Raw genomic sequence first — 17,513 nt, forward strand, 5'->3', positions numbered from 1 at the left:
AAAATAAATAAAATAAATAGAGAAAATATGAGTAGATAACTATTGATGAATAGGAAAAAAAAGAAATACAATTTGATAGAAAATATGTAAAAATAATTGTTAATTTTTAAAATTTTTTGCAAACAATTATATTTTAAAGTGTAAAATTGGAATTATAAAATGTGGAAAGAAAATCCTCTTTATATATATATATATATATATATATATATATATATATATATATATGTATATGTATATGTATAAAAGTATTTAGGTAAATTAGAGTTTAGTGGGTATTAATACTAAGATATTCATACCTATCCCGTTAACATGCAAGTATAAAAAATACATTGTATCCATTACCCGCGAATATTCATTTAATATATCTATTTTTACCTGTTAGGAAATATATATATATATATATATATATATATATATATATATATGGTTAATCCAAATTATTTTGAGTGACAGTAAATCTTTATTATTGTTCTGGTCAAGAAAAGTGCCAGATAATTCTTAACCTAAAACAAAAAGAAAGCAATATTTTTAACCCTAGCTTAAGACTTGCTTAAGTCAAAAACAATATGTCCCCTGACCATGAGAGTAATATTCTTATCTATAGTAGATGAATCAGTTACAAATATTACATATATACATAATAATCTTAAAGATAATCATCAATATCTTCCTAAATCTCAACCAACCTAAATAATAACTAATGCAACTATAATAATTACATAATATTCGTTAGTATTATTTTCCTTAATCTTAACTTCTTACAAGGAGGTTAGTTTGCTATCCTTACTGACATCGACTCTATAGTGATACAACTCTACACCTTTGCTCATCCTTGCTCAACCATCGGCTTTATGGCGATGCCACTTCATATCTCTGTTCTTTGTTGATCATCACCCTATCATCGGTAATATATTGACCTTATCATGGACAAAATATCGACGCGTTGTTTCTGGATGGGTACATAGCTCTCCAACTTTTTGAAGTTCCTCTTCTTGAAATGACGAACTCAAAAGTTGTCAAATCAATCGTCATTCACCACTTCCCACGATCCATCATTGCATTCTACCTACCCTTTTTCTTCACGATTTCACTCTCACAGGTATTTTTCATTATATCTGTATAATCCTTTGTTTTCACTCCCCATTATTTTGCTGATTATTTATCTTCATTGTTGCTGGTTGATTATTTATCTTCACTCGGTCATGAACCGAGCTCTCAATTTCGTTCATGAATCTAGCTCTCAATCCTGCAAACACATTATAAAACTCCAAAGCAATTAATCACTCGGTCATGAACCGAGCCCTCAATCTTGCAAACACATTATAAAACCCCAAAATAATTAATCACTCAGTCATGAACTAAGCTCTCAATCCTGCAAACACATTATAAAACTCCAAAGTAATTAATTACTCGGTCATGAAACGAGCTCTCATTTATTAACATGCTTAACCACTGAGCTCTTAGTTATTAACATACTTAACCATCGAGCTCTCAGTTATTAACACTCAACCATTTTCCTTACTCAGTCATACATCGAGCTTTCCGTCATTAACAAATTCTTTTATACATCAAGCAACTCAGCTTGGAATAGAACGCGAAGAGTCTTTTATACATCAATCAACTCGGCTTGGAATAGAACGCGAAGGCTCTTTTATACATCAAGCAACTCAGCTTGGAATAGAACACAGAGGCTCTTTTATACATCAAGCGACTCGGCTTGGAATAGAACACAAAGGCTCTTTTATACATCAAGCGACTCGGCATGGAATAGAACACGAAGGCTCTTTTATACATCAAGCGACTGGGATTGGAATAGAACACAAAGGCTCTTTTATACATCAAGCAACTCGGCTTGGAATAGAACACAAAGGCTCTTTTATGTATCAAGCAACTCGGCTTGGAATAGAACACGAAGGCTCTTTTATACATCAAGCGACTCGGCTTGGAATAGAACACGAAGGCTCTTTTATACATTAAGCGACTCGGCTTGGAATAGAACACAAAGGCTCTTTTATACATCAAGCAACTCGGCTTGGAATAGAATACGAATGCTCTTTTATACATCAAGCGACTCAGCTTGGAATAGAACATGAAGACTCTTTTATACATCAAGCGACTCGGCTTGGAATAGAACACAAATGCTCTTTTATACATCAAGCAACTCAGCTTGGAATAGAACACGAAGGCTCTTTTATACATCAAGCGACTTGGCTTGGAATAGAACACAAAGGCTCATTTATACATCAAGCAACTCGGCTTGGAATAGAACACGAAGGCTCTTTTATACATCAAGCAACTTGGCTTGGAATAAAACACGAATATATATATATATATATATATATATATATATATATATATATATATATATATATATATATATATATATATATATATATATATATATTTATATAAAGAGCAAAATATAGAAAATAACTTAAATCATAAAATAATGTCACCTTCCTAACTAAAATAAAATCGTAAATTTGTTACATTCCATGTTCGTGGTATCTCCTTGCCATCCAATGTTTCCAACTTGTATGCTCCCGCCTAGCACCTCTTTAACACGGTAAGGTCCGGTCCATTTTGGTGCCAATTTGTTATCTATTTGAATTAATTGGGCCTTCCTTAATATTAGATCCTCTATTTGAAATCTCCTGGGTACCACGTTGGTCTTATATCTTATTTCCAATTTGAAGCCAGTCTTTATTGATTTAAACATGATGAATGAAATTTTAATATATCTACGAAATCCCCGTTAGTAATTCACATAATATAACATGTATATATATGACAATTGTAATATTTATATGTAAAACATTTTATAAATATCTTAATTTTAATTAAATAATTTTCACTTGTAAACATCATACCAAATAAATAATGAATTATAAGATATCATCAAAATTTTTAAGTTGATTAAAATAACATACTATTATAAAATAGGTATAATTAGTCGCAACGTACCCAGTTTCGTCCCAATGTGTGTAAATGGTACCCGCTTTTAACTTTGCATCTACTTAGTACCCAAATTAGTTAATTTGCATCAATGTGGTCCATTTTCGTTAACTCCGTTAAATAAGATAATGTTTGACTGAGTTGACTAGTTAAGTGAGAAAAAATGTTATGACGTGGCACGAGAGTAGTGTGTGATGTGGAACAGTGCAGCGTAAGAGGAAATTGAAAAGAAAAAAAAGGCACGAATTGGGAACATAATAGAATAGGGGTTTTCTGGAGTCAGGGTTTACGAAATTTGGGCCATTTCATGCGTTGTGGACAAAATTGAAGTTGTAATTGACATCAAATTGGCAGCTATTTGGGATTGCAGGTGCACAAACCATTTGTTTTTGTCATTGATTGCATTATTTGTTGTTGGGATGGTGGGGTTTAGGGTTAGTGGTTGAATGTTGTGTGTGGTTTAATTTAATGGTGTTTTGGGTATTCTAAAGGAGATGGGTTATGCCAATGTGAAGGAGATGTGGTATTCCACCCACGACCCAGATACAGAACCAGGAGAAGAAACATTGTGGTTATGTGACCCACACGAACAAGACGACCACCAATGACTAAAACCATGCGACATTTCCCACTTCACTCGTCACCTTACCCCTACAACAAATCAGCTTCCCGGTGAAAAAATGAAGAAGAAGATGAAGATGGAAATGGAAAATTCGGGCTTTTTGAATGGGGACAATCAATTCAAATAGGGCATGACACGTTATCCACAAATTGCCACTGTACAATTATTTTCATTGACACGTACCCGTTCTGCAATGCCACATCACTGATCTGTTAACGACGTTTCTGAAAACTTAACGGGATGGACCATATTGATGCAAATTAACTAATTTGGGTACTAAGTGTCAGGTTTTACAGAGGGGGTTTCACTGGGGAGAACAACACCAATGAGATCTGAGCCTAACCACATAAGACACTGACACCACTCTCAACCTAAAACCTTAAGGCAATGGGTTTATGGGTCTTTATTCTTATATAGTGCTCTACTTTCTCATTTCTAGTCAATGTGGGACTTAGACTCACACTTGGATTCCCCCCTCAAGGGTGAGTCCCTTCAACCACATTGGTACACTAGCCCTCCAGCGGAAGCTGCCCAACCACGAGTACTCCTTTTCTGCCCTTTTCTGTACCGCCGTTTTTCTTAACGGGACACGCTAACCTGGAACCCTTATCTGGGACCCTTGCCAGGAAGACTTTCGATACTAGGACCATACTGGCACTGCACTCGTCTGAGCCGGTATTAACCATCGGCTCTGATACCATTTGTCAGGTTTTACAGAGGGGGTTTCACTAGGGAGAACAACACCAATGAGATCTGAGCCTAACCACATAAGACACTGACACCACTCTCAACCCAAAACCTTAAGGCAATGGGTTTATGGGTCTTTATTCTTATATAGTGCTCTACTTTCTCATTTCTGGTCAATGTGGGACTTAGACTCACACTTGGATTCCTAACACTAAGTAGATGCAAAGTTAAAAGCGGGTATCATTTAGACACATTGGGACGAAACTGGGTACGTTGCGACTAATTATACCTATAAAATAATTATGTTTGTTATTAGAATAAAGTAGCACCAAAACACATTTATATCTAGTAACAATAAATTTATTTTAAAGATAACAACTAGTAATATTTACTATAATACTCACATTTTAACATATGTATCAAAATCTTAGTTTATATATTTAAACAATCTTATTTTATAATTCTAGCACCATATAAAATAATTATATAGATATTTTGAAACAACTTTATGGTAGATTAAATCTTCCTAAATTGTTAAAAATATCTTCTTAAAACTCCTCCAAATATAAAATACTTCACACTAAAATTTATTTATTTAATAATATTAAATAAAATATTCATGAGAAACATACATTTTAATATAAATAACACAACACATATTTCATTTAATATTTCAAAGGCAAACTTTAATGTAAAAGACATTTAGCTTTATGCTTTGAAAAGGATGACGAGTAATTAATTCATAAAACTTGTATTATTCATTAATTTAACTATTTTGCTCTTTTGATAATAAGATGGTTAAAAATAAAAGGAAAAACCGATAATAATAATTCTGTTATATAAATATATTTTATTATCTTTTAGCAAATCAATTTATTATTCCTGTACGCATAATTAAGATCACATTATCTGATAATATATTTAAGTTAAAACAACATAACAATGTATATTTTATAAATTACAAAAATAATATTTTCTTTAAATTAATCATTCTAGCTTTTTATTTTTAGTGCCCTAAAGAAATTATTTAATCAAATTTGTAAAACTATTAAATTTATGCTTGTGATCCCTACATAATACAAGAAGAGTAGAATGATTTATGACTGTGATCAGGAAATTGTTTAGATTTTCTGGTTTGTAATTTTTGCCCAATTTTTTTATGTCAAAAAATAGCAACATTCTTGGAACTTTGGGTTTTTTTTACCTGTATTGAGAAAGAGCGTAAGCTTCGATCGCAAGGATTAATTGTTGATCTATAAGTGGAGACTGAGCATAGATCGATCATCTTCTCATGATTTGCATATGTCAAAAGTTTCTTGTGAGTATTGCGGAGGTGTAATCTGCTACTGTATGTTTTCATTGAGTTTTTTCAGTTGCTCTTGTTGACGAAGGGCTTCCTCCAGCTGGTGATGGGTATCCTCGGTCTCCTTCCGAAGTATCTCCCTTTCTTTGAGTGCTTCTACCCTTAAGAGTCGTAGATCTTCTTCTGCCTTCTTGCGGGATTCCTCACGTTCTTCTTCAAGATGTGCTTGATCAACTTCTGCCTTTAGTTTTATCTCCTCATTCTGTCACTGTAACTCCATTATACTCCGCATAATCTGTTGACGGGTAGGTCCCCCCCGAGTCGCATTCCGATTCCGATTCATCTCTATTTTTTGTTGTATCATTTCTTATTGGAATTTGGTGGAGTTGGGATTGAGTTTTACCGGATCCCACGGTGGGCGCCAATGTTCTGGTCAAGAAAAGTGTCAGATAATTCTTATCCAAAAACAAAAAGAAAGAAATATTTTTAACCCTAGCTTAAGACTAGCTTAGGTCAAAAACAATTTGTCCCCTGACCATGAGAGTAATATTCTTATTTATAGTAGATGAATCAGTTACAAATATTACATATATACATAATAATCTTAAAGATAATCATCAATATCTTCCTAAATCTCAACCAACCTAAATAATAACTAATGCAACTATAATAATTACATAATATTCGCTAGTATTATTTTCCTTAATCTTAACTTCTTACAAGGAGGTTAGTTTGCTATCCTTACTGACATCGACTCTACAGTGATACAACTCTACACCTCTGCTCATCATTGCTCAACCATCGGCTTTATGGCGATGCCACTTCATATCTCTGTTCTTTATTGATCATCACCCTATCATCGGTAATATATTGACCTTATCATCGGCAAAATATCGACGCGTTGTTTCTGGACAGGTACAATTACAATGAAAGTATGTGTCTTTTTCTCATTCATGTTTCTTTTCTTTTTATCCTTTTGAAAAGTTTTAAACTCTACTACAAATTTGCTGAGAAAAATTTGAGTTGCTTAGTTAATCATGCATGGTTATCTATTTTTCCTTTTTTTTTCAGTTTTCTATATAATTGCCTAACAAATTTTGATTTTGCCAAGGGAATCAACTCTAATCTTTTGTTTCCAAACCTATAACACTTGTTTAATGTTAATTTCCAAAACAATTCCAATTCTTTTACTTTTTCAATTCAAGCGTCACTTCATTATCTTGTAATCAGCTTGTTTCAATCCAATCAAGTTAAGATTTAGTATTTCCAATTCAAAGATCTCACACACCAAAGAATGACTCAAATATCACTTCGCATAATTTCTACACAAATATGACCTAATTTTCACCTTATCAAAGTGTATTTGAAAGAACAAAGTTGTTTTAAACTTAGTCTAAGAATTTCAAAGTGAATCAAATTACATTAACCATCTAAATTAATTCAAAACTCATCTATAAAGCGGTAAATAAATGTAATCAAATCCTAAAAACAACAAAATAGCATACCTTCTGAATGATATTATTTTTAATTTAAAAAAATCATATTAAATCACTTTAAATAAAATAAAAATTCAATTGAAAAAAAATCAAATTAAATAAACAAAATAAAGATTGGATCAAATTTGTAATTAAATAAAATAAACACAATAACCACCGTTACCAAGAACATCTAGAAAGCTCTTACAAAATTTTCTATATTCTGGCAACAATAACGCTTCAATGGATTTTACTATTGCTTTCCTCATTCGCTTATCAGAAACACTCCCCATGTAGATTGAATTATGCATGACTTCTCAAAGTACAGATAAACAAATGCAGCTTTTCTTTCGTTATCTCCGCTACCACATCAGCTTTAGCAGACTCATATGTGTCAACCTTCAAAATTTTCACCGTCTTATTCCACACCCTTTTCAGATACAGGTTGTAGTTTTTTCCACCTTTGCTGTGCGCGGTCGAAATCAGGTTTTTTAGTATTGGAAAATTATGTTTTGATTAAGTTTTATTAACAATTTTTTGATAAATTACACGTAATAATACTTTAATAGATGAAATAAAGATTTGATATAACTTGAAAAAAAAAATTGATGTGTTTAAAAACATTTGTCAAAACTTTGTTAAAAAAAAATTGTCGAAAAGAAAAAATTGTCAAAGAATATAGTGATTTAATATTTTAGGGTTTCTTTCAAGTTAAATATGTAAAGGATAATGATATTTCAACAAAAGTTTTTGACAAGTATTTGACAAAGGTGACGTGGTAACGATTTTTTTAAAATTTTAATTACGAAATGGTTAGTTCACACGTGCAGTGGAAAGAGAAACCAAAATGAAATTAAATGTCGGTTAGAGAGAGAAAGTGAAGAGAGAAAAGGGGGAAAGTGAGCCCGCTGGAGTTTGTGGTTCAGTGAAAGTGAGATTCCGGCAACCATTTCGCCGGGGAGGGGGGATGGAGGATAGTTATCAGTGAAAGCGAGAAAGATAGAGAGCAAGAGGGATAAAGCGAGAACGAGAATGAGAGAGTGATCGGAGTTAAGCATTGCAGATTAGTGGTGGATAATTGCAGTCATTGACGCCGTTTGGGTGGGTTACCAGAGGCAGGTTGTAGAAGAAGTCGTCGATGACAAGGAATTCGTCATCCCGAGCGTATATGTGCACACAACTGTATAAACAGCTGACGCCGATATGGGTAGTAAGGACGCTGTATGTGGGGAGTTGAAGCAAAGTTTTTTGAACAAAACTGCAGGACAAACCAATAAACCTAATTAAAATGTGGTAAATACGTTATTCTTATTTCATTACTTAAGAAAAATATTCGTATGCATAACCCAATTCCAATTCAAATAATTAAGTGGGAGTAATAGCCTCACAGGACCCCAAGTATAAACCTGATAGAAAAGCGGGGAGTAACTCGCAACTATGTGGGGAGTACACATGAACTTTTGCAATATTGCTTCAACATTGAATAAACACTATTCTTAAGTTGCCTTTTTCGATCATTGACCATCATGTAACTCAATCACGAGGTCTAATGGACCAATTAAAATTGAATTAACGGAAGTATGTGGATTTAATATGTGCACACAACTGTATAAACAGCTGACGCTGATGTGGGGAGTAAGGATGTTGTATGTGGGGAGTTGAAGCAAAGTTTTTTGAACAAAATTGCAGGACAAACCAATAAACCTAATTAAAATGTGGTAAATACGTTATTCTTATTTCATGACTTAAGAAAAATATTCGTATGCATAACCCAATTCTAATTCAATTAATTTAGTAGGAGTGTGCCCTCACAGAACCCCAACTATAAACCTGATAGAAAAGTGGGGAGTATCTCGCAATTATGTGGGGAGTACACATGAACTTTTGCAATACTGCTTCAACATTGAACTAACACTATTCTTAAGTCGCCTTTTTCGAGCATTGACCATCAAGTAACTCAATCACAAAGTCTAATGGACCAATTAAATTTGAATTAAGTGAAGTATGTGGATTTAATATGTGCACACAATTTTATAAACAGCTCACGCAGATGTGGGTAGTAAGGATGCTGTTTGTGGGGAGTTGCACCGAAGTTTTTTGAACAAAGCTGCAAGACAAACCAATAAACTTATTTAAAATTTGGTAAATACGTTATTCATATTTCATTCGTTAAGAAACATATTCGTTTGTATAACCCAATTCCAATTCAATTAATTTAGTGGGAGTGTAGCCTCAGAGGACCCCAAGTAAAAACCTGTTACAAAAAAGGGGAGTTACTCGCCCCTATGTGGGGAGTACAGTCGGACTTTTTCAATACTACTCCCCACATACAGCGTCCTTACTACCCACATCGGCGTCAGCTGTTTATATAGTTGTGTGCACATATACGCTCGGGATGACCAATTCCTTGTCGTCGACGAATTCTTCTACGACCTGCCTCCGGTAACCCACCCAAACGGCGTCAATGACTGTAATTATTCACCACTAATTTGCAATGCTTAACTCTGATCACTCTCTCATTCTCGTTCTCGCTTTATCCTTCTTGCTCTCTATCTTTCTCGCTTTCACTGATAACTATCCTCCACCCCCTCCCCGGCGAAATGGTTGCCGGAATCTCACTTTCACTAAACCACAAACTCCGGCAGGCTCACTTTCCCCCTTTTCTCTCTTCACTTTCTCACTTCGCAACCCCCAGGCCTCACTTTCCCCATTTTCTCTCTTCACTTTCTCTCTCTAACTAACATTTAATTTTATTTTGGTTTCTCTTTCCGCTGCACTTGTGAACTAACCATTTCGTAATTAAAATTTAAAAAAAGTTGTTGCCACGTCACCTTTGTCAAATACTTGTCAAAAACTTTTGTTAAAATATATAAAAGTGAATTCGTTAGATTTTTTTTTTTATAAATTAGATCAAATTGTAAGAATACAAGACAACATGTGAAGTCGTGCCTATTTCTTTTTTTTTTCTTTCTTTAAATCAGAGTCTTCCTGTGTCAGGACGGTTTCAGTAGAATGGAAAAAGTGAAATTCTCGTGTATTTTAACGACTTCACTTTCGGTTGTTCTTTTTTTTTTTTAAACGTTGTAGTGGAAAGTACGCCATTATGCTTCTCGCTTTCCTCAACCAGTTCGGTGCATGGAGAACGCCAGCTTTGAACTTCGCCGGTCACTGCGACTATGGTTCCTAGAGAAGTTGCGGCGAACTACAACCCCAAATAAACGATACTTGAGGGTTTATTGAGAAGAGGAGTAGAAATTTGATTAACCGTGGAACCATTCAGATTTGATTGTTGCAAAAGAGTCATTAAAGCTTGATGTTGCTCATGAGTCAGAGTCATAGTTAGAGTAGAAGACACTCTTGTTTGGGAAAGAACAGTAGTTATATCATCACCCTCGTCAACATCTTCGAGGGTTTGTCAATTATACACAAAATGAGAAGTCTGCATATGAGGAGGGAATCCATGTTTTCTATAGTAGGTTTCAACCGTGTGACCAGGATGATCACAATGGGAATAAACTTTGGGATTCTTACCAAAACCGCGACCTCTACCAGACGAAAGAGAAGACGGAATAGCAAAACTGTTGCGTCCGCGTGAAGAGGAAAAAGAAGCAAGTGTGTGGGGATCATCAATAGGAACTCCAAATTGACGCTAGTAACGAGAAAACACGATCAAGATTAGGTAACGGCTGCATCATCATGATTTGAGATCGAACTGTAGAGTATTGATCGTTAAGCTTTTTTAGAAAGCGAATAACACAGTCTCCGTCGCGATAAGAGCGGATGGTAGGAACAAGGGTGCAAGAGCATTTGATGTCACAAGAACACAAGGGTAGAAGACGAAATTGATCCAATTCTTGCCATAAATTTTGCAATTGAGTGAAATAAGCGGTGACACTAAGGGAACCTTAACGAAGGGCATAGATCTCTTCTTGAATATCAGATATACGAAAAACGTCACCCTGATAATAGCGTTTGCGTAGAACATGCCAAATCTCAGCAGCAATGTCAATCCAACTAACGCTTGGAGCAATAGGGATATCCAGAGAATTAACTAGCAAGGACATAACAATGGAATTGTAGCGATCCCACGGGCCAAATAAGTCAGAAGTAGGGGGTGGGCGAGGAAGAGTGCCATTGATGAACTGAAGTTTGTTCTTCGAACGCAGAGCAGTGGAAACATCATGTGACCAGGAATGATAATTGGAGCCATCCAATTTTATCGGAACAAAAGGGATTCTAGGGTTATCGCCACTAGTAATGAGGTAGGGATTGGAAGAATCAAGAAGAGTAGTATGATGGGCCGCCATGGAGGAAGCAACAAAGAAACAAAATCACTGGAACCTGAAATGGCTCGATGATACCATGTGAAAAGAATAAAGGAGGAGAGGACATAAATTAACAGTGATAAAAGAAATTGTATTATTCACTCTGATAAATGTTTCAGTACTAAAAAAAAAAAACTAATTGCTAACAATCGAACGGTAAACGTAACAGAATGACACGTACTAAAAATAGAATCACCAAAAGCAAAATAGAATAACCAAAAGCTAAATATTATGCCATACTACACCACACTGTAACTCTAACAAAGTGATATCATATTTCCTTGAAACAAATTGCTGAGACAATTTTGAATGTCTACGATTCCGAACTTAATATACTCATAAGCTTGATTACCAGAAACAACTTGAAACCTATCACAAAACTTTCCATATCGTGGCAACAAAATCTCTTCTATGGATTTTATTATTCGTTCCTTCAGTCCCTTATTAGAAACCGTCCATGTAGATTGAATTGTGCATGTCTCCTCAAAGTGCAGGTTGAACAAATGTAGCTTATCTTTCATTAACTCCGCTACCACAACAGCTTCCACAGACTCATTTGTCTCAATCTTTAAAAACTCCACAATCTTATTCCACGACCTTCTTAGATACAAGTTGCATTTTTGCTGCACCTTTGTTGTGTTTCTTGGAAACCAATCATTGTCGAATTTCAAATGACTCCTCTTTTGTTCTATGTAACTGAGATTATTGATCATAAAAATATAGCCCAATGCGGGGTCAGTGTAGTAGTCTTTAGACTTGGCTTCCAACTCGCTCTCTAACAACTCCATCATCCTTCCTATCACCATCCAAAACGAAGAATTCTCGACGCGGTTAGATTGGCCAGACCTCCGGTGTATCCAAGCTACACAACTTCTAATGATGTAATCCGTTGCTTCCTTAGTGATCAGATGAAGCCCTCCGTTGGTAAAAGGTGCCGACACATTATCAGGGTAAATGATATCCCCAAAGTTGTTTAGCGTAGCCAATATTTCCTGAATGTCTTGAAGATCCCTTAAGAACGATGATTTGATAAACAAGATCGGTGAGGTGAATTCCGGTAGCAGCTCGCCCAATGACTGCGACATTTTAGGGACGATGTTGCACAAAAGATTCGGCAAATAGCTCCGGGTTGTTATGGTGGTATTTGCAAAACTCACTAAACTAATCGTCAGTTCCTTGCAAATCTTCTCGAAGTAGACATTGGCAGCGACATGGCTCCCTGAAAAGAGGTAATCGCAGAGGCTCCTTTCATTGGGAAACAGTATCTTCCCAGCAGCCTTGCACGTTTTTAACCACTTCTCAACGTCCTCGTTGTTGTACATATAAAGTTGCAACCGAAGTTCCCGCAGACACTGTTTTAGAAACTCCCTACGCCATTTGCTGTAAATGTCGCTGCATTCCTCCATGAAACCGCCATTCACCATCAGCTTCGCGGTTTCCTTAAGGCGCCTCATAATTTCCGATGGAAGTGCATGCATCAACAAATCGACGCGAGGATTCGGTACTCCTTCGGGGTCAACTAACACCTTTGTAAGGTATGTGTCTACGGGATCTACAAAACATGAGAACAAGAATCTCATTATCCTTCTCAAGCTCCTTTATACAATTCGTGAGTTGTTGTTGGATGATAAGATCCCTATCTTCTGGTGAGGTAGATATATCATCAACATCAGAATTAGCTTGTTGTGACATGATGATAACATGACTCTCTGTGTCATCAACTTGAATGATTACTTGATTTTGTTCCTCTGGGGTGTCGCGCGGATAGTCTCGAAGCTGGAGGAGGGAATAACTGAAACCCCCTCCAACAATGACTAACCACAATTTGATCTTCATCAGTTGTACTGTTAGAACTCCGCAAAAGAAATATAGCAGATCTATCTGGAATCCAAATTGAGTAAGATTTGACAAGCCAAGCGACATGGTAGCAAAAGCAGCACAAGAGATCAGACTGTATGCATCTGGTTTACCCTTCACCACTTTATCCCAAAAAAAGGAATAAACAGAAGTGGTTATTAGAACCAAAAATGCCAAATGAACTTCCAGCCAGAGAGAGGTGGAGCTCGACCTCGCCGGTGCGAACAAGACGGCAAGGCAAATGATGAAACTGAAAACAATTATAAAAGGACAAATTAATTTGTTTTAATAGATCCGTTATAACAAAAAATTAAGTGTTTTTTTTATTGAAGACAAATATGAAGGATACTTTTAACCTAAAATGAGAGAGAGCACTAAGGCCAAAATAAATGTCTCATGACAAGAAGAGTTAGTGTTTTATTTACAAGAAAAAGAAACGTTATACTTAATCTTCACTTTCCCCCAAATTAGAAATCTTTTTATTACAAGAAATATTTAATAATCCTAGCCTAACCTTCTCCCAAGAAACTTGGCCCGTATCCTGCTTCAGGTTTTCTTCTCTAATAACTCCCTTTAAAAGTCAACTAAACTTCTTTAGATAAGTTGTGCCTGTTTGTGTGTTATGGGGTCATATCCACCTCAAGCTTTATCCATGTTCGTCTTTCAGTTTCATTTTAGTCTTTTTCATAGCTCGACCCATGACAATTCTGGTAGGTCAATTAGGGGGTACGTTGTAACTAAGTTAGAACTTGTCTAGTGGCCTAGCTAAAGGTCATCTTCCGATTACTCGGCCTACAGATTATGTGTTTATGAAATTCATGTTAACTTTCTGATTCATCATCATTTTGCAATAATTCAACCAAAATCCTAACAAGTTATATCGGTTCATGACAAATTTTTAATAAAATTCATCGTTTTAAGAGCAATGTTTATCAAATTAGAATCGAAATAATTATGTTGAAATCTAGCCACTGCACAATGCAAAATCTAATTTAACTTTTTTAAAAAAGGAAAAGACTTAATTATAAGACTAAACTCAAAAAGAGTAAATATATGTCGAAAAAAATATTTTTTAATAAATTTAACAAAATTTTCATAAATAAATTAAATAGATTAATTTTTTATTTTTTAATCAAAATAAAATAATAAAATAATACTTTTTATCTACAAATATTATTAAAAGTAGATTTTAAACTTAACCCACGTTATCAAAATTTATAAAATAAAAATTATATTCACTTATATATTATTAACCGATCTTATTTCTAATCCATGACTATCAAGATAGTTGTAAATTTTTTTTTTGTCAAATTTATCATTTTTCCGTGACGAACCACATAAATTGCATCATTTTCCGAACACAAATATACGAAAGCACGTGTTCAGTACATTTGAACTTTCATCTACTTCCAGGACTTTACTCATTCTGCAACCCCTAATTCCCATGGAAGCTCCTTCAGCTCCATCAAGTAGTCCCTGTCACCTCGTGGCCATGCCCTACCCTGCAAGGGGCCACATCAACCCACTTATGAACTTCTGCAAGCTGCTTCTCTCCAACAACACTGGAATCCTCGTGACCTTCGTGGTCACAGAGGAATGGCTTGCCCTCATCGCCTCCGACCCAAAACCCGACAACATCGAACTTCGTTCAATCCCCAACGTGGTACCATCCGAATTCACTCGCGCAAACGACCACCTCGGCTTCATGGAAGCTGTCATGACCAAAATGGAAGCCCCATTTGAGGAGTTGCTCCGCCGCCTTCAGCCGCCGCCAACGGCCATCGTAGCTGACACCTTTTGTACTGGGCGGTGGTGGTTGGAATCCGAAGGAATATTCCGGTTGCATCGTTTTGGACCATGTCCGCGTCTATGTTCTCTGTGCTCTACCACCATCACCTTCTGGAACAGAATGGACATTACCCTGTCAATTTGTCAGGTAATCAGCATCACAAATTATTTATCCTCAACTCATATTAACTTTGATAATTTTCCTATTATAAAATCTATATTAGTTTGAAATTGTGCTTTTAAATACGTGGTTTTCGTTTTTATTTTGTTAAAAATGTTACTTTAGTCCCAATAAAGTTTTTTCTACTCTTCTTATCCGTATGATCAATTTTAGTTTTAGGGTGTATTTAGTTCTTAAAAAAGTTCTAAATTTTAATTTTATCTTCATCTTTTAGAACATTGATTTCTATACTTTTTAAATGATTTCCTATTACAAGGAGAAACGTGTTAATTTTAGGCAGGATCCAAGTACTTTTAAAATTACGAAGAGGAAAGTTATTAATTTTAAAAGTGAGAGACGATAATCAAAATTTGAAACTTTTCATGAAAGTAAAAACATCATTAATCTTAAATAATGTGCAAGTAATTTATAAATTTACTGAAATTAAATCAATGCCGTTAATGACTAAAATGAAACAAAAGAATTTTATAAAGATCAAAACAAGGAAAAAGAAACCCTAGAAATAATAATATGGTGTTTAACCAAGTTATGTAAGTGCTAAAATTGTATAACACTTTATATTAACATTTATCTTATTAATGTAATGTGTATTATGAAAGTACATAAAGGTAATATTTAACCATATTCTCATTCCCTTTTTGAAGTTTATTGTATTTAACATAAATAGTATAATTTACAGAAAAAAAAAAACGAACTTATAAGACTACACCTCCTCGTCCTCGTTTCTGATTCAAAAAATTATTACAAGTTGCATGAAATTCGAATTTTGATATTTGGGAACACTGGAATTATGGATCTGTGCTGTTTATCAGAAAACGGTGAGAAACGTGTGGATTACATTCCTGGAATTTCCACAATGCGCCTCGCAGATTTTCCGCTAAACAATGGAAGTTGTAGAAGTACGCAAACGATGCAATTGAGCCTAAAAGGTTTCAAATGGGTTTCCAAAGCACAGTATCTTTTATTCGCTTCTATTTACGAGCTTGAACCTGAAGCCATTGATGTCCTTAAAGAAGAGTTGCCCTTTCCCGTATACACTATTGGTCCTGCCATACCTTATTTTAGTCTTAAAAACACTCCCACTCTGAGCCCTAACAATGGGACTAGCCATGGCTACATGGAGTGGCTAGATGCACAACCTGTTGGTTCTGTTCTTTACATCTCACAAGGAAGCCATTTCTCGGTTTCAAGGGCTCAAATCGATGAGATTGCATTTTCTTTGCGGGAAAGTGGCATTCGGTTCTTGTGGGTAGCCCGTGGTGAGGCTTGGAGGTTGAAAGAGATATGTGGGGAGAATGGATTAGTGGTGACATGGTGTGACCAATTGAGAGTGTTGTGTCATGGTTCTATCGGAGGGTTTTGGTCCCATTGTGGCTGGAATTCCACAAAAGAAGGTGTGCTTGCTGGGGTTCCGTTTTTAACCTTTCCAATAGTTATGGACCAACCGTTGGACAGTAAGTTGATAGTGGAGGATTGGAGGGTTGGTCGGAGAGTGAAGGAAGACGTTGATGTGAATAGATTGGTGAAGAAGGGTGAAATTTTAATGCTTCTGCAAAAGTTTATGGATTTGGACACTGAGCTTGCAAGGGGAATCAGGGAAAGATCCAAAACTCTTCAGCAGATATGTCTTCGTGCAGTTACAGATGGTGGCTCAGCTGCTACTCATTTAGATGCCTTTTGTAAAGATTTGATGCAGACAAACCATTAATGCAGTAAACATATGGTAGATCATTTAGGCACTTATTTCCAATTTCAACCATGTTTGTTTAGTAATTTTTTTTTCTAGTTAAATTTCGCCCTATCATTATTCATGTTATTTTCAAAGACATAGTATTACAGTATCTCTATTTCTTTTATTTAAAATAAATTAGTTTGATATCAATTTAGTATTAATATATTTTTTAACATTATAATGTTACGCGTCATTATGAAAAATTGGATTTTTGATTAGATTAACATTCCAAAATATAATCATATATATTTCTACATGAGAGAAAATACTATAAAAAAGAAAGGTACAAAAGAATTGGACTATATACCACACTCATGCAAAAAAAAAAAAAAAGTAACTCTCCAAACTTAAACATAGGAAGATTCTATCAATTCCTAAAAAAATTAATCCTTAGATAAGGATGCAATACTCATCACACATGATTCACACATCTATTTCTTTCTCTAAAAATATAAGAAATTTAAAAAATAAAATTTTTATCAATAAAGTATATTTTTTTTTTAGTACCATTTTATTAAGTTACTCTTACCTCAATCAAATATTTTTTTCAAGTCACTTCTAGTTTAACTGAGTATTATTTCCCATGTC

The 17,513-nt window shown here is 35.0% G+C and overlaps 2 protein-coding genes across 2 annotated transcripts; one reads left to right on the top strand and one right to left on the bottom strand.

The window, feature by feature from the left end:
- Positions 1 to 11,624: 11,624 nt before the first annotated feature.
- LOC114195074 (exocyst complex component EXO70B1-like) lies at positions 11,625 to 13,290 on the bottom strand. Its single transcript, XM_028085469.1, has 2 exons — positions 12,972 to 13,290; positions 11,625 to 12,919 (listed from the first exon to the last, which is right to left on the bottom strand). Exons 1-2 carry the CDS (start codon positions 13,288 to 13,290, stop codon positions 11,625 to 11,627), a joined length of 1,614 nt encoding a protein of 537 aa, XP_027941270.1.
- Positions 13,291 to 14,553: 1,263 nt separating this feature from the next.
- LOC114194065 (UDP-glycosyltransferase 87A1-like) lies at positions 14,554 to 17,019 on the top strand. The gene is given in 3 exon segments (XM_028084107.1): positions 14,554 to 15,020; positions 15,023 to 15,160; positions 16,006 to 17,019. Coding segments are annotated over 3 exon segments (1,386 nt in total). The 5' UTR covers positions 14,554 to 14,668; the 3' UTR covers positions 16,902 to 17,019.
- The last annotated feature ends 494 nt before the right edge of the window (positions 17,020 to 17,513 follow it).

Source organism: Vigna unguiculata, chromosome 8 (assembly GCF_004118075.2).
Source record: "Vigna unguiculata cultivar IT97K-499-35 chromosome 8, ASM411807v1, whole genome shotgun sequence".
Lineage (NCBI taxonomy): Eukaryota > Viridiplantae > Streptophyta > Magnoliopsida > Fabales > Fabaceae > Vigna > Vigna unguiculata.

Excerpts from the sequence above, each read along its gene's own strand:
- LOC114195074 (XM_028085469.1), bottom strand. The coding sequence starts at position 13,290 with ATGTCGCTTGGCTTGTCAAATCTTACTCAATTTGGATTCCAGATAGAT. Across the intron at positions 12,920-12,971 it reads CCAACAACAACTCACGAATT|ATCCCGTAGACACATACCTT; the intron begins GTATAAAGGAGC and ends CATGTTTTGTAG.